We start from the raw sequence: 17,434 nt of genomic DNA on the forward strand, positions 1-17,434 counted from the left end.
ATACCACAACAAAAATCCATCCGACTGGAAACTCCGACGCGACAGAATATTCACCGTCAACTTGCCGCATGCATCTGAAAGTTGACAAAAGCGTGTTCAATTTTACTACATCGCTCCGGCATCGCACTTTTCCAAATTAGCAATCCCCCCGAATGTTTGATGTGTCTCTACGGAGCTACATTAACGAAAATACTGCATAGCAGCTAGGTGAGCTTTTTTTCAGTCTGTGGGAGCGAAGCTCCTCCACATGGTGAATGCCGCCGAGTGTTGGAGCGGGTATTTCTGTGTACGTCGCCGCGTCGCCGCGTCGGGGTCTGTCCATCTTTGGCGGTGGCTGCGGTACCGCGACACGGATATGTTCGTAGTGCTGCGGTCAGAAGGCGGAGGCCTGTCAGTGGTAGAACCTGACGCTCGTCACGGGGGATGAAGCTAATTAAGCAGCTGCTACGAGCAGGCACAGGACGAGATGGTCTTTCGGAGTTGAAACGAATCGCGGATCAAGTAATACACCTTTTGCTCTAGCGGTGTGTATAGATTGTTACAAAGGCGAGGGGCGCAAAACTGAATATTACCACCTTCGTGTATCCAAACCGGCACCTCGACGCGGAAAGGCAGATTAATAAAATATACACCCAGCCGCGAATAAGGTGGAACAAAAGGAACCCTGACAATGGAAGATAATTCTGACACATAATATCTGTACATAATTTAGGTCTGACTAATTAGTAACTCAATTAGCCAAAATCTCACGGACGAAGGGTATATTTTTATTCTACTACCTATACTTGCAGAAGCGTTAAGCCCCCCTCTTGTGCCTATTCAATTGACTTCTGCTGGTTAGGATGAGATATTTAATCTTCGCGAGCTGTACACACGTAGGGCCTTCTTACGAACCCCCTGCTTCCAATCTCTCTCCTTCTTTCATCCTCTCCCTTTGGATTCTCCTGTACCTCAGCTAGTCTACATCGACGACATCAGGCCACCAGCGTAAAGTCTCAAGAGAGCGATAAAAGCTTTTGTCCGAAAAAGCTCTCAGGCGCCTTATTAGCTGCACGGCGAGGCGTAGCAGCCAACTGCCTTGTCAAGGGTAAGAGAGGTGTACCTATATCTACATTACACGTTATATACGTAGGTAGGTGTAGTAAACGTTTCGATGTTCTGTCCGACTGCCAGCCGCCTATCCTTGGTCGTATCCAAATTCTCCCTCGTCTCCTGAAGATCAACTAAACTCATTTGGCTAATTGCACCATATACAGGTTGTATGCTACATTAAACGGAATTTTATACCTATATCCACGTCGTTGTGAATATTACCCCCGAAGTAGGCCGGAGGAAAATAATCGTCGCGAATATTTTGCTGACGGTAATGAGTTTTTCAAACAAAATTTCAAAAAAAAAAAAAAAACTGTCCTAGCACCATATCTGTTGGTTCGATTTTAAAGCGAAGCGTTTTGAAAGTCAAGGAAACCATCGAGAGTGGAAACGAATGATTTCCGGGTGAAAAAGAACGAGATGAGGGGAAGAAAAAGTAGCTGGCTTCGAAGGACGTATTGAAAGCTTATAGAAAGGTGTGAGCTGAGTGCGACGGAAGGACGGATGGATGTTGAAACTTTGGTTTTTCAATGAAAGGTAGAAGTCTCCGAGCTTGGATTATTAACACCGAGGTGGGCCGAGAACAGAGTCAAGGAAACGCCACGTCCATACACGACCAAATTTCCCTCTATGATATAACTACGCGTGTAGGTACGTGGTGTACATGTAACTGGGTGGCTAGAAGAGCAGGGTACCAAGTAACCAACCAAAGAGAAGCCGAAGGCGCAGTCATTAATTTCATTTCGATACAAAAGAAACAATACCTACTCCCAGGCACCAGTCAGCCTTTCATTCCTCCCACTTACCGCGATCCTCGAGGTTGCTTTTCTTCGGTATAGGTCTATATTTGCCTGCGGCAGAGCACCTCGGAGTGCTCGCAAGTACCTAGTCAATTTATCGAATAATATTGTACCCAGTCAGCTGCCGGAGTATAATAATCAAATTACATCGAGGTTTCATTCAATACCACTAAGGTTAAAATCGTGTTATTTGAAGTTCGAAATTTGTCGTAAGATGATGAAAAATTTCACCGCATACGTATAAAGCAGCTGGAAGTGCAGCGAGACGTACGATTCAAAAATCACGAGGCTATCGGAGCTATTTGGGATAGTTAACAAACATCTATTAAAACGACGAGATAATTAATTAAGGAATTAATCAGTAGATTGCTCCCCGGTTCTGTCCGTCCCGGAAGTCAGCGCGTAATATACGCGCGAGATCGTGCCAGAGGAAGTGAGCTGGGGTGGAAGGGTCGAGGTTTGATGGGAACGGTGAAAGGTAACCAGGTAAAATATTCAAAGCTATCCCGGATCGCGATCCGGTGACGTTTGGTAAGCCCTGAAAAACCGTGTGTGCGAGAGAAAGTGGAAAGGGTGAAAAAAGGAAGAGGGGGGTGGGGGAAAAAAATTCATGAGACAACCAAATGCACTTAATACCCAGCTAGAGCCTTTGTTCTCTCTCATATCCCGTCCTCCCGTCTCAGCGCGAGAGAGAGAGAGAGAGAGAGAGAGATAGATAGAGAGAGAGAGAGAGAGAGAGAGAGAGAGAGAGAGAAGGGGGGGATTCTCTCTTCTCCGGCTCTCGGATAAGGGATGAATAATGTACTCCCTTACCCTTCAGACAAGTCCCACCTCTTCCCCATGCAACCTGAATGACAAATCAGGTTGGCCCGCCGCCGCGTCAAAGCAGAACGAGAGACTACGTGGACTCTCTTTACCGAAAGGTCGAGAGCACGATCGCCGCGGAGTATTAAGAGGAACAAGATGAAATGCGAATAAGAACGAGAGAAAGGTTTACGAAAAAATTTAGAGAAGTGGGTACCTGTGTGGGTGTGTATCTGGCCAAGAGAAATAAGAAACAAAGATAAGAGAAGAATATCAACGAATTCGAGGCTTTCCTTCCGGAACTTTGGTTTTTGTTCTTTTTTTTCTCTTCTTTTCTTTATATACATATATGTTTCGTTGCACGAGATTGGAGAATCTAATACTGGTAGCTGTATAAATATTTAAAGATATAGGATGAATATATTTTATACGAGAGAAGAAGAGGACAGAATCAAGGAAAAGGATGAAAGAAAGGGCGGGTACAGTTGGTACTGTTTAAAATTTAAAATATCGGCCGGAGATTTTTTTGTGTGTCTTTATGTACATATTATCCACTCTCACGTATGATCGGTATATTTTTAAACGCGTGTCCCTTCGGAATTGATAAATAAGTAAAGTTTTCGCATATACGTACATCCAAGGATCAGGAAAGGGGCATCTGTAGCAGCTTTTTTTCTCTATATTTTTTCTCCCCTTCTCCGCAATCCACCCTGATCTGCCAGCTTCTTATACTTCGGGTCTCCCTGAAAGCTCCTCGTTCTCCCTGCTTTTAACCCCGACGACCAGGTGGGCCGCGTTCCCTGGGTCATACGTGACGCGATCCAATTTTCTCGTGATATCCACCTAATATAAGCGCACATACCCGCCAATACACATGTGCGTGCGGATGTGGGTTGAAACGTACGTACGCAGCTGAGACACATGGTTCCAAGCTTCTTCAATAACATTATTTATTCACTCTGATTTATTTTCTCCATCTCATAAACGTATAAGCTCTTTGAAACAAGATTGACCATTTACCTACAATACGAACAGATGAAGAGACTGTCTTAAAACGATGAGCTCGTGGTTGAGATATATACATAGATATATATATATAAGGAGGAAATGAAATGGTATATGGATGGGAAATCGAGTATCCGTTCGATGAACGATTGACGAGCGTCGAAAGCCGGGTCTTAACCTCAAGCTTTTATCTGTCCCTACAGAAGGTGGGTTGCGACCTCCGGATCGGAAGCAACAAGAAGATGGACGCCTGCGGGGTTTGCGGAGGGGACGGTTCGACGTGCGGGCCGATTTACTACTGGGCTTTGGTGCCGATAACGGTGTGTTCGAAGCCCTGCGGCGGAGGTGAGTGCAGTCAAGATTATACGCGTTTGGAATTATGTAAGGAGAAATACCTGTCAAGCGCAGGGGTTATTACCTGCCGAGTCAAGAGTTGAAAGAAAGGAATTAGGTAACAACGACAAGAAAAATTTCGTTCGAATGTATGTACGGTAGGGTGGTGGGCTTTAAAAAGGTCATTTTTGAATCTCGACCGACTCGCCTCCCAAATCGGCTCCACATATTTCAAAAATAATTCCCTAACTCTTTCAGATTTGAATCTCAATTCTAACCCGTGTCTCCAAGAGGGTGGAGTACCGCATTGAACCCTTTCATGAAACAATTACGGAATTATTTTTAAATTATCTGGAGCCAGTTTGGGGGGCGAGCCAGTCGAAATAAAAAAATTACCTTTTTAAGGACCACCCTAAATTGTACAGGTATGAAGTTACTTCCTACCTAATGGGTTTGGTAAAGCTCAGGTTGACATCAGCAGCAGCAGCAGCCGGTGCTCGCGAACGCGTGATTCTAATTACTGGTCGGGCTCGTATATTTTACCGATATAGTTCACCTGGCATCTACACAGAACCAGAGAAGGAGAAATTCCTCCCTCAGTGCATTTTCCCCTCTGGTCATTCAATCATCCCTTACCTCGATTTTCGATATTCGGCACACGTTTTACGAATTAATATTCTTTATGCTTGAGATTATAACTGTGAAAAGGTTATTCTGTATACCCACGGCATACAGGATTGTTGTTTGCTAGTGTGTTCGGAGTCTTGAAAGAGAAAACAAATAATGAAACGTGAAATCCTGATATCACACACAGGTTTCAAGATGGCGATGGCCGTCTGCAAAAGTAGAAGCACCGACGAAGAAGTGATGGATTCTCACTGTGACCCAACCGAAAAACCGGACAAGTCGCTCGTCGCCTGCAACGATCAACCATGTACTACAGAGTAAGCGCGAAAAATGACGAATTTTTTGTTTCTTTCTTAAATTGTAAGTAAAATAGGTACCCACAGGTTGTCTGTTCGGTGGCATCTTTGGTAATTTGAAATTCTCAATTCCATGCTACAAAGATTGGGCCTGATGCTTGATACACTGAAATAAGCGGCAATCCAATATTCTTAGGTGCAAACTCTTTTTCGATATTATGACACGAATTTCTATTGCACAAGATGCAACTAAATAAACCGAATAGACAAAACTATTATAAGGATATATATTCCAATCCCAGTCGCGCCTAACTAGTTGAAACTTATGGATTGGCGAGACGAGGATAACAGCAGCTTTAAACTGCAGCGATACCCGTTAAGCTTGAATAGAAAAAGCTCGCGACTAGACCGCTGAGTCACAGCCGCCACCGAGTGAGGAGAGAAAAAGCCATGCGAGTGAAAAGTGAAACAAAACGATAGTGCGATATGTAATACACTACTCACACGTGCAGGATTGTAAACGAGAATGAGTGGGTCTCCCTCACACGTGACACGTTCAAATTTTCACCCTTTGATCGGCTCATGGTCGTGGGGAGGAGGAGGAGGAGGGGGGGGGGGGGGGGGGGGGGGGTGTGACTGAAAAGCAGGTAGCAGTTTTGAAATGCAATTTCGTTAATGCTACCGACGTCGGTGTGGTAGCCAAAGGGTTATAAATTTATTTACCACGCCGTTGAACCCCGACCTTTTATAAATATATTTACAGATTTTCCGGTATTCCATTAATTTGAGTTGCGCGCGTTTGAAATTGAGAGAAAAAAAAAACATACAAACAAACAAACAGAAATAAAAGTAAAAATAAAGAAAAAAAAAACATTAGCCGAAGAGATTTTTAACTTTCCACTGAAGTATCGGGCGTGTCAAACGTTATCGGAATTTTCCATATCGCATACCAGAACAAGGTGGGGAAAAAAAATTTTATTCCTCACGTACTCTGGCCTCTTCTTTTCTCGCATTTGAAAATACTTTTCATTTAAATACAACCGACCAGCCTGCAAACACAGTGATTAAAAATAATTGTTTCGTACGCGCGGTTAGTTTACGACAAACAGGCCAAAGAGTAAGGTAAATGACGATAATGAATGAGTTGTATACATAAAAAAAAAAAAGATAAGAAAATAGAAAAACCACGACGGACCGAAACGAAGAACTTTACAAATGATAAAATAATAATTCGTATAGAATTTCCATCCCGCGCTTACTTCGCTCTGTTCTACCTTAACGTCGCTACGTACCCTGCACCTTTCCGTAATCACCCTCTACTATTTCACTCAAAGGTGGACAACGGGACAATGGACCGAGTGCAGCGCAAGCTGCGGTGGCGGAACAAGAACAAGACCCGTATTCTGTTCGGAGGAGAGCAATGAAACGAGTACCAAAGTAAGTACAAAGTTCAAAGAAGCTCCTTTTTGCCCGTTTGTAGCGTCGCCGTGCGATCATTTTTTATTCATTTACCTTTTTTAACCGTGCACTCGCGACTCGCCGAGTGCAGAACCGCAGAGGCATACACGTACATCTCTTTGTAATGAATGAGAAATAAGGTTGGCGATATTATTTGTCACAGCTTCCCGAACACATGTGCATCGGTTCGCACAGGCCAAGGCATCAAGAGACCTGCAATACGATATCCTGTCCCATGTGGGAAACGAACGAGTGGTCAGAGGTGAGAATAATTCGTGCGTTCAATCAAATGGAAAACACAAGGCAATAATCGGAAGAATAAAAGCTTCTACGGCCTGCTACAGAGTTCCGAGAATTCCAAAGATCGTTGATTTCTTTCCCTACGTCATTACTACCTGAAATGTTTTTTTCTCGCGGTAACTTCAACAGACTATAGAGTGATGCTCGTTTGCTGATGAACGCACAAGCCACGCGAGGTTCACGGATCGAATTTCGAACGAAGAAGATTATTAATCACTCGACGAAGAGCGCGAGTTCGGGTCGTTTTCGTCCGGGTTTCGAAAGCAGCGGCTTGAAGAGAGAGAGAGAGAAAGAGAGAGAGAAAGCGAGAGCTGCTTTCAGCAAGTATCCCGATGGACAATGCACCCCCCATAATTCTGGATAATAAAGTAGAGAATAGACAGCTGCTACGTAGTCGGTTATAATATATTATAGGAAGGTAAACACAGAGATAACGTGATAAAACACGAAGAACACAAACCCGCAGAGCCTGGTGCCTGCATCTGTGCACAGTAGTGACGTAGACTTTCATATCCGTAGCAACGCGAAATCCGTATAGCTCGAATGATTAACGAGGCGTCTGTCTTGATTGATACACAATGCATTCCGCCGATGAATGAGCGAATACATACATACGTACGTACGTACGTACGTAGGTAGGTAGGGTGGGTGCAGGAGAGGCTGATTTCAGGAGTGTTTTCAAATGGGCCTGGCAGAGCCTCGGTCTAAGAGGGTAAGCGGGAATACCCGTTGTTGAAGCGTGGGCGGTAATGATTCGATCGTAATATACCTTACGGGGGCGAGGAGAACGATCGAATGAACCTCTGGAGCAGAGGAGGAGGGGCGGTGGTAGGGAAACGCGAGTGTATAAGACGAGAAAGACAGGAATTGATAGATTCCTCGCTTTTGTGGGCCGAGCCAAGCTGAAAGCACTTGAGGCTGCTGAGATTGAAGATTCGAGAGAGCCGTTCCTGGTCCCTCACCCTCTCGATTCCCGCCCCCCTTCTCCTTCTCCTTCTCCTTCCCGATCTCGATCTTGGTGCCTGCTAACGCCACCGTCGAAAGACCAACGGACCGGAAATTCTTTCATCGAGGAACGGATTCCTGATTCCGTTCCCGTGGTTTAAACGCGGAGGAATGCGCGCGTGATACTCTTCATCTTTTTTCAAATCCCTGGATATCGCTGAATCTTGCATGGATTCCGGCTCGTCACGTTTATCTCACCCTCGACAATTCATCGCGCATTTATTCGTCCCAACAATATTACACAAGGTTGTTTGAATTACCGTTTTATGCAGTGTTCGGCTTCCTGCGGTTCCGGAATTCGGACGCGTTTTGTCAGCTGCAAGGACGGCAAAGGACGCGTTTCTAAGGACTGCGACATCGTGGAAAAGCCGCACAATGAACAGGAGTGTAGATCCGTAGTATGTCCGACTCCAAGCATAGGTAACACTCTTATTTTCAACATTACATATTTAAAAATACTAACCGAATTAAAGTAATGAACATGTTTCATGTAATTCATTCTGCTCTCCCACTTCGTATACATTTTTTCATATTATTCCAAAAAGTCACCATTATTGATTTATTCAGCTGTCAAAGAATTCCCCCTTTGTTTCAGAAGACGAGTTTATGCGACCTCTGAGGCAACCCTACCCGCCACCACCTGTACCAGCGAAGTTAATCGGCCAACCGATTCCTTCCGAATCGACGTGAGTATATTCGTTGAAACGTCAGTATGTCGATGAAATTACTATGGTGAACAAGTAGTAGAATTATTACTTTTCATATAATTATTATAATATAGTTTGCGGTAGTGCAGTCAGAGGTTTCGGTAACAGTAATCAATGCTTTAGAAGCAGATACTCAGGATGCGCAGCTTAATTTACAATCGACATGATCTTTGGTTCGCGGGAAGATAAATCGTGAAGTTTGATGTATGCCTGATATTTGATCTGTTACGCTAGGTACACCATCTACTTTGCATATGGCTGGTTATACTCGAGGTACACTGTACATCGATCTTATTTCCATACTCTTTGTTTATATGCCCATTGTATTTTCCGCTTGGATGCAATATACTGTGCATAATTATGTATTTACTGTTCATGTCAAAAATGCCATTTAATCGCAGTTATATTGAACAGTTTACCGCATTTACAATTTTCATTTTTCATAACATGCTGCAAATTGTTCACTACACGTACCGACCAAACCATTAGCGGACACTTATTATACGCTTTATTTCTAGCACTTGTCATAGTTACCGTTTTTAGTATTTCCAAATTACCACATCGTTCTGTATGGCAAGCAGCACGCGTTTTCTCGGGAACATTTTTATTCAACGTTTCATCGACTTGGAAAATAAGCGGAGCTCAGAATTTCACATCCTGAAGTAGTATTAGCCGGAACGGGTCAGACGCTACGCCGTAACCTAGAAATATAACTTTGGACGTAGCTTCTTGTCGTATAATTTGTTTCTCTTCACACGAAGCATTATCTACCGATATTGTATTTTTTTAAATGAAATGATACCCCGCCTAAACTATGCCGGACGAAATAAATAATGAAAAGCGTATACGTATGATCAACGTGGTGGTCTACCTGCAGTATATAAACTACTTCACTCCGGAAATGTGGAGTCGGAAGCATTGCAAGAAATTGTCAAACGAACTCGAGGACTTTACAAACATTGGAAAATGTGATGGATTGATTTGCACGAGGTCGCGACGGTTCGAGTAGGATGTAAATAAAGTAACGATATCATATCGCGATGTTGCACGAAACTCGTCATCTATAACTAGAGTTAATTAAGGAAATGGGTGGTGCAGCCTGGACCGAAGAGTTACTTCGCCCACATTGATACCCTATATCACGATGAACGAGTGTCCAGGGTATCGATTTATCAACGTACAGGCTTCATCCTGTTAGCATAATACGTTGGTGTACGTACCGACATTCAAAGGCACAATGATGTACAGATTCATATTGGAAACGCAGATAGCCGTTATCGGGCCAAGTTTCGGGAAATCTCTGATACAAACTGGTCGCGAGAAAAAAAAAGTAATATTTGTTTTCACAGATTCATTGCAGAGGAATGGTCGCCGTGTTCGGTGACATGCGGCGAGGGCATCCGACGTCGAGAAGTGCACTGCAAGATATTCCTCGAGTTCAGCAGAACAATAGCGAAGTTGCCAGACAGGCAATGCTCGGGACCGAAGCCGGCCGACATAGAAAAGTGCGTCCAGGAACCTTGCGGGATTCTGGGCAATAGTCTTTCTCACAGAATGGACACCGTCAGGGATAGCGGCTATGCCGAGTCCAGCCTCGCCGACACCTACAGATCCTCTTCGGGAGGGTCGGGGGGCAGCAGCTACGAGAGCAGCGTTCGAGTCGCCGCTGGCAGCGCGACTCAAACGAGCTACTCTTGGAACGAAAACGGCTACACTCACTGCAGCGCCTCGTGTCTCGGCGGTGAGTTGACTGATATGTTGTGCGGTTGGCGAAAAAACAGAAGGAAAAAATAAATTAAAAAAAAAAGGGCGGGCGGGAGGCAGGGCACAGCTTGGACGGTCTAAATCGTACTTATTTTCGGGAATTTTTATTTTTTGTTCGGAGTTATTTGCTACTTATATGCGCCGTTCCGCAATTTTGTTATTAATTTCAATGAAAAAATTCCAAAATATTCTTCAAATCATAAGTAACAAAGCCATCAAACTCAAGTTGCTCAAAGTGTTTTCGTTTTCCTTAAAAAAAAATTTCTAAAAATAGGTATGACTTTAGACCGTCCAAGCTGTACTCCCACTTCAATTAATATTACCGCGGATTTTACAGGCGTTCAAGAGCTGATCATAAATTGCGTCAGAGACTCAGATGCTCGAGTGGTGACACCGTATCTTTGCACCCCGGAAACAAAACCGGAGTCGCGAATCAGGACCTGCAACGATCATCCCTGTCCACCAAGGTATGCGTGAACTGTATTAAATAGGTATAAGAATGCAAGCGATTACTACGAGTATTCGAATCGCGTGGTGATTATCAATTTCAGATGGAACTTCAGCGACTTTGCACCGTGCATGAGCCCCTGCGGATTGGGAATTCAGACACGTGACGTGACGTGCATACACGAGGTTGCCAGGGGAGGCGCGAACACGGTTCACGTACCCAACAACATGTGCCCCCAGCCTCCGCCGCCGGATAGACAGTATTGCAATATATTGGATTGCCCTGTGAAATGGAACATTGGAGTCTGGGGAAAGGTGAGGAGGATTTTTTTTTAGTAAACGTAATTCCTGGATTTAAAGGATCACATTAGCATTCACGAGTGGTGTAACGGCGTTTTAGTGCTCCAAGACTTGCGGCGGTGGTGTAAAGAAGAGATACGTAGCCTGCGAACAAGTCATGGCGCAGGGCCATCAGCAGCCACGACCAGAGTCCGCGTGCGTCACCCAGAAACCCGCCGAGCAGAGGCCCTGCAATACTCGGGCCTGCCACGACCTCGACTCGAACGCACAGCCTATTATTTCAAGCGAGAACACGACTTTCAGCCAGTCGGATCCGAACGAAAAGGTCGATCTCAAAATCGGTGGTACGGCGATTGTATTTCACGGCACTTCGATCGTCAAGATCCGATGTCCGGTGAAAAAATTTGACAAGTGAGCGGCAACTCTGCAAAGCTGTTCGACGATACAGCACATTCTCAATTCCGTTGCCAATTCTTAAGTGCAGGGCAGCTATAACCGTTGTACATTTGTTCCCGCAGGGCTCACATTATATGGACGAAGGACAGAATGGAGCTAAGGAAGTCAAAGAAGTACAAGATCAGCAAAAAGGGCGCACTTAGAATAGTTGACGTAAGCTACTCGGACAACGGTGTCTATGCTTGTATAGGTGAGGAGAAGATCTTGACTGTCTTAACGCGAAGACCATCGGCTGGACAATTGAAAGCTAAGAGAAACTTATCGCTTGTTACCTTTTAGCGGGACATTCGCAAGCAGAGGTTCGTCTTTTGGTGAAAGTGAGACCCGGCGAGTACATGAGCAGCGAAGAAATCCTCCGGCACGGAAAGACGGTCCATCATCAGGACGCTAGTTTGGACTCATCACCTTCGCTGTCCGGTGAAGTGCTTCACACGGATTACGCAGGTATAACGTTTTGCGACTTTCCAAGAGGCTGGAGTTGGTAACGTTAACGTAAAAAATCGTCAGGAGAAAAAAAAAATGAATGCTCAATTTTACAACGACTTTGAAAAAGGATTTTACTTTTCAAAATAAGATCATGTTTCTCTTTAATAAATTTCAATCATTGCTAAAAGTGTGAAGTAACGATTTTTCCTAAACATGCATTGTTGAAGGAACGTTACTAAATTCACCCTCATGATTTTCCTATCTCGAGCCGTTTCTGCACTGAGATTTTCCATCCCCAGCACCAGCCTACGGCAGTCCGTTCTCCTTCAACGGCGAAGATTTCAGTCACGAGGCCCATCCCGAAGGAATAGTCACCCCTAAACCGACGCGAAAACCGCGAAAAAAGAAACAGAAGCCGAGTCCGCTTCCGCCGGACGCGACGATGATTCACGGCGAGTATACCGTGACTTCGCCTCATCAGGTAAGTAAATCGGTGCTGAATATCTAATTGCGATGGAAAATTTACAAGAACCGATGACCGCCTGTTCTCTCCGTTTGTTTTGTCCAACTACACAACTACTCTATTCTATGTCGACTAAACTACTCTTTTAACACCAACGCTGATCGCTATCTTTTTCCTTGTACTTTTCTCCTAACAAACTAACGTCTTCCGGTGATGGGCTCGTGACGCTATAATCAGCCAGGATATCAGGAGTCGGTCGAATCGACAGCAACTTCAGGAACTTCGAGCATTTTGCCCCACTTAAACGGATTGATATCGAGGCTAAAGGTAAGCGCCTCCATTCGCGTTTACCCTACACCACTAAAGCCGAACCCGCAAACATATTCGGGATGACGCGATTGTATTATTTTTTTTTTTTTGCATTTCATTTTACGTTTGCTTCCCAAGTTGACAGATCTTTCGCATTTTGTATCTTTTCTTTTATTTTTCAGTTATCAAGTCTCGCAACTTCCTGCTGCTTCTCTCTCTACACGATCTGTACTTTTACTGTTCATTTATAATCCAACTAACGATAAATAACCAAATAATACGGATATCAGCCAGCAACCCTAAAATTCAGCTATATCCTCGTTGTCAAGAGCTGAAAATTGAGAGGGCGTAAGCCACATTTTGCAACAAAAATGCATGAAAGCGGATTTTAATCGCGAATCTGAAAGACGGTTATGCCCTTTTGGTTCTTAACCCTTGACATATATATAATATACATATTTTTTTTTTTTACTGCACAGTATGACTGTAGCCACTGACAAGTTTCTATTTTGTAGTATGTTTGCACTGTGTGATAATTTATTAATAAATTGCTATTATACTTTAATTGCCTGTAAGTAATGTGTGAGAGAAATAAAATTAGCGCACACAGATATCGTTAGCCACTGTCTATCATACTAATATCGTTCGCTAGGCCTATTGGCCATTTCAGGGTAACGCGATAGGGAACCGGGGTCACAGGATGGCACCACATTATGTCGAGGATTCGAGGAGCGACGATATTCCGACAACTCGAACTCTCAGGGATCGGAAAGCTGGAAGAAACTTCGCGGACGAAATCGACAGCGACTTTGGTATTTTACAAGGAAACACGGGGATACCGGATGAGAAATTTGGCCCAGACGAGGAGCGGATAATCATCGACGACGACCCGTACGACCTGGACGAAGCGATATTCGCTCTTCAAAACGGCGACGAGTCTATAAGCACGCCAAAGATAACTTACAGAAAAAAGCCGGCCCCAACTTTGTCGGCGATAGATTTCATCGAGGAATCCCTGAGGAACGCGAAAAGGCACGAGGCCCAACAAAGTGCGCAAGAAGTTCGATTGCAGGACAGGGATGATATTAAATCGATTGATCTCGCCGAGGAATTACTGTCAGCAATGAAACGGAGCAACGAAGAAAATTCGAGTAATGCCGAAACGACGCGGAAAGTTCAAGAACCGGCAGACTCCAAGTCCTTTGCAAAAGAAGGATTTCCCAATAGAGGAAACCGGGACAGCACTGCTACAAATAACTTTGGAGAAGCTTTGATCGATGAGCGGGAGAAGAGGATGAACGACGAAGCCTTGCCGGTAACTCGATCAGCGAGCGTGAATGAAATGAACTCCGTGATAACGAGCGAACCCGAAGTGACGGAGAATCAGACATCAGAGCAGACGCAATACCTTGGCAAAGTGGAGTCCAAGGAGGACGAGGTCGAAGAAAACACTCCGGGCAACGATCAGCTGAACCCGAACTACGGAAATTCCGAATCACCGGAAGAATCGAGTGAAAGTTCGACCAACCTCGAGTCGAACGAAGAAGCGTTGAGCCCCAGTCCCGAAGGCGACGAGGTCGGAAATCCCCGCGGCACCATAAGTACTTGGGAAATTTTCACCTCGACTGCGTTCGAAAACGGAAACATCGACGACGAGTCGACTTTACAGCCTGTCGTCATTTTAGGAAAGAGTAAGCTTCGACGCGATAAATTCACTGGAGCACAGATACTTGAACGCCAGTGTAAAAAATCCCGATAACACTCGATGTTGTTTCTTGCAGGCATCGTTGAGGAGCTCAAGTTTGAATGGGTCACAACGGAATGGTCCAAGTGTTCGCAGACTTGCGGTGGCGGCGGTTTTCAGGTTATCAATATTCCGATATCGCAGTAAAATAACTCAAACGGGTTCCTAAGCCGATTTTAACTTCTTGGTCTTTAGATGAGAGGCGCTCAGTGCACCGTGAGACCCGTAAAGACCGCAATAAACGCCACTCAGGTCGCCCCGAAAACAGCCGTCGGTGCTACGCTGTGCGAAGACGCGGGAATTTCGATTCCAGAAAAGGTTCGAGCCTGCGGGGGAGAAAGATGCCCGCAGTGGCATGCCGGGGAATGGACGCCCTGCGAGACGTCGCGGTGTTTCACTTGGCAAACAGGTAGGCGAATTCCTCGAGTCCTCCTCAAAGTTCACCATTCTCCCTCTCCGATTTGCTCTACTTTCATCCTTTTGCAGCAATGCAGAGGAGGGAAGTTACGTGCCGCATTACGGAGGAAGGGGTCAACGGTACGACGAACGCGACTGTCCTCGATGTCAGCAAATGCGAGGAGAGTGTCAAACCCCCCCAAAGACTCGAGTGCTATAACGACGAGTGCAAAGGTGTATGGCGGGTTGGCGAATGGTCGGAAGTGAGTTAATCATCGGGTTCAAAATACGGGTGCTTAGGAAAATTTCGATGGTTTTAGGTGCATCGAGTCGGTATTTCCCGAAAGGTTAATCACTCGTCAATTCAATGTACACCCGATTTCGAGATTAAAAAGATTTCGCAATATTTCTGGGATTTCAAAGAATTTCAAAAGATTGCAACAGATTTCACAAGATTTCCGAAAAAGCTTACACCAGATATCAAGAGTGATTAACCCCTTGGTATATTCTTTACCGAAAAAGTATCACCGGGGGAGTATTTTTTGCAGAACAAAAAATATTTGTCGAAACATTATTTCAGTGCACCGCTTCCTGCGAGGAGGATGGCGTCAAGTACAGAATCTTACAGTGTGTCTGGTTTGGGACGAAAAAGGCAGCGGGCAACGCCTGCAGGGACGTTCCACGACCTTCTGTTATGAAAACGTGCAAAGGACCACCTTGCCTCCAAACAACAGGTAAAACTCATGGCGCATATGTGCTTTTACAACGTCAGGTCGGACACGCAGTTCGGTTTCGTAATTCCGGATAACGTGTCATTCGGAGTAAATATTGTGCGGCGTAACTTACCGGTAGATCATTTGGATGTTTCAGAGCACTGTAAGGATCTTTCGCAGTTCTGCGGTAAAGTAAAAGCAATGAATATGTGCCGAGTGCCTCTTTACGAGAAACAGTGTTGCCAATCCTGTCGTCGGCAGTCCTAAGACAGCGTGACGATCTCGAATCAAGTGACGGCACTGAAATTGAAGAGAAGATAAAAGGTTAGACAACAGGACAAAGAAGAGCTAGATTCACGAAAAGACGGAGAAAATTTTGCAGCTAGATATGTAGAAAAGAAGAAGATTAGGGAAACAAGAAAAATGGAAAAATTTGTTATATGAGATTGAATCATGATTGAATACCTCGTAGGTATAAAATTGGTTGAAAATTGACTAAAGTTGGCAACGTGACAGTTGCAGTGTATTGTTTGAAAATACGTTAAATATTATACAAAATAACAAGATATAATATACTATATATACATAATTTAAGAATTATAGTATGTGGTTGACCGACTTGTTACGCGAATAATAATCTTTACCAATTTCTCCGAAATTAAATATTTTTATCATTTCTCTTCGCCGATAAATTATAATTTCGTTGCAACTCAATACATGTATACAATATATTTTACGTATTTAAGCAAGCGAATTATGAAAATCAAGAAAATCGTTTTTTGTTTTCCACAGAAAATTATTCAAATTATCTGAAATGTAAGAACGTAAAATACTAAAAAATTAACGACATCTTATTAAACTTGAAATTACACTAATTAAGCTGTAACATGCAGAGATTAATTATAATTCCGGGTTATTTGGCGCGTTCCCTAATGTCGACTAAATTCCACAGTAGGTACTAAGCCAAATGCGAGGAAAAAAAAACACAATAACACCGCGCATCTCGGACAATTTTCCAAAACAACAAATAAGCGATATTGTTTCAAGTTTAACTGTGAATTTTAAATATACGTTACAGTCACCGTTTCAGAAGATGAAAAAAAGGACTTATTACTCTACACGAAGTTGATAAGATTATTGTCATTAAAGTATTTCAATGTTGGTGCTTGACTCGCACATAAAATGGCTTTAACGTAAAAGTATTCAAAGTTAAGTAATAAAAAAAATAATAATAACAGTAATAATAATAATATATTTAATTATATACGATTTAGACTAACTGCGATTTGTATTATTGTTGTACTGATTATACCGTATGATTTCAATTCCGTGCATGGTAATTTATATTTCTATTTACTAACAACAGCGCAGTTTCATATATTCACAAACCAACGCGCGAACTGTTTAAACATACCTCCTGCAAGAATCGTTCTTCAAGACTGAGCAATATTTCCATAGATCGGGTTTATAATTTCGTCACATAATATAGCTATATAAATAAATATAATAGTACATTCCGTTCCCAAAGGGGCATTACCACGATAATTCCATTTTCGTTAAACGATTGCTGGTTTCGATTTCCTTCCCTCGAATTATTTTATATATTTCACATTAGGTACGATCACATAACTTTGTATTTATTGTACTATTATTAATTGTTTTTCATTGAACTGTGCGCGCTGAGCTGACAAAGCTAACTAAATATTAAAAAGTTATAGGAACAAACTAGTATTATAAATATATATGTATATTATAGTGAGTGAGAGAGAGAGAGAGAGAGAGAGAGAGAGAGAGAGAGAGAGAGAGAGAGAGAGAGCAAGAGAGAGAGGGGGAGAGAGAGAGAGATAGAGAGAGAGAATACAATAAAAATAATGAATGAATTAATGAATGCCTATAATAATGTATAGATATATGATTAGGATAGGAATACAAAATAATATACGCTATATATTGGTCAAACGTGCAGCCAATCGTTTGTAAGCAATAAAA

The 17,434-nt window shown here is 43.4% G+C and overlaps 1 protein-coding gene and 1 long non-coding RNA gene across 6 annotated transcripts in view; one reads left to right on the top strand and one right to left on the bottom strand.

Moving 5' to 3' along the window:
- Positions 1–17,226, top strand: part of nolo (no long nerve cord) — a 93,768-nt gene extending 76,542 nt beyond the window's left edge. For 2 of the 4 annotated variants that reach the window (XM_046634725.2, XM_046634728.2), the window contains 20 exons: positions 3,905–4,046; positions 4,849–4,978; positions 6,292–6,394; positions 6,579–6,677; positions 7,993–8,140; positions 8,316–8,406; positions 9,777–10,168; positions 10,529–10,658; positions 10,743–10,953; positions 11,039–11,349; positions 11,457–11,584; positions 11,674–11,838; positions 12,120–12,301; positions 12,521–12,610; positions 13,245–14,283; positions 14,374–14,456; positions 14,532–14,745; positions 14,823–14,995; positions 15,313–15,466; positions 15,603–17,226. In XM_046634725.2, the coding sequence (XP_046490681.1) occupies positions 3,905–4,046; positions 4,849–4,978; positions 6,292–6,394; positions 6,579–6,677; positions 7,993–8,140; positions 8,316–8,406; positions 9,777–10,168; positions 10,529–10,658; positions 10,743–10,953; positions 11,039–11,349; positions 11,457–11,584; positions 11,674–11,838; positions 12,120–12,301; positions 12,521–12,610; positions 13,245–14,283; positions 14,374–14,456; positions 14,532–14,745; positions 14,823–14,995; positions 15,313–15,466; positions 15,603–15,712 (4,095 nt within the window). In that variant the 3' untranslated portion in view covers positions 15,713–17,226. The remainder of the gene's footprint in view (positions 1–3,904; positions 4,047–4,848; positions 4,979–6,291; positions 6,395–6,578; positions 6,678–7,992; positions 8,141–8,315; positions 8,407–9,776; positions 10,169–10,528; positions 10,659–10,742; positions 10,954–11,038; positions 11,350–11,456; positions 11,585–11,673; positions 11,839–12,119; positions 12,302–12,520; positions 12,611–13,244; positions 14,284–14,373; positions 14,457–14,531; positions 14,746–14,822; positions 14,996–15,312; positions 15,467–15,602) is intronic. The other 2 variants (XM_046634726.2, XM_046634727.2) reach the window with 2 other exon arrangements.
- Positions 1–17,434, bottom strand: part of LOC124223082 (uncharacterized) — a 111,337-nt gene that overhangs the window by 85,543 nt on the left and 8,360 nt on the right. For both annotated transcript variants that reach the window (XR_011177681.1, XR_006884198.2), the window contains exon 2: positions 15,579–15,745. This is a non-coding gene — a long non-coding RNA (uncharacterized lncRNA). The remainder of the gene's footprint in view (positions 1–15,578; positions 15,746–17,434) is intronic.

The sequence above is a fragment of the Neodiprion pinetum genome, chromosome 7, assembly GCF_021155775.2.
Source record: "Neodiprion pinetum isolate iyNeoPine1 chromosome 7, iyNeoPine1.2, whole genome shotgun sequence".
Lineage (NCBI taxonomy): Eukaryota > Metazoa > Arthropoda > Insecta > Hymenoptera > Diprionidae > Neodiprion > Neodiprion pinetum.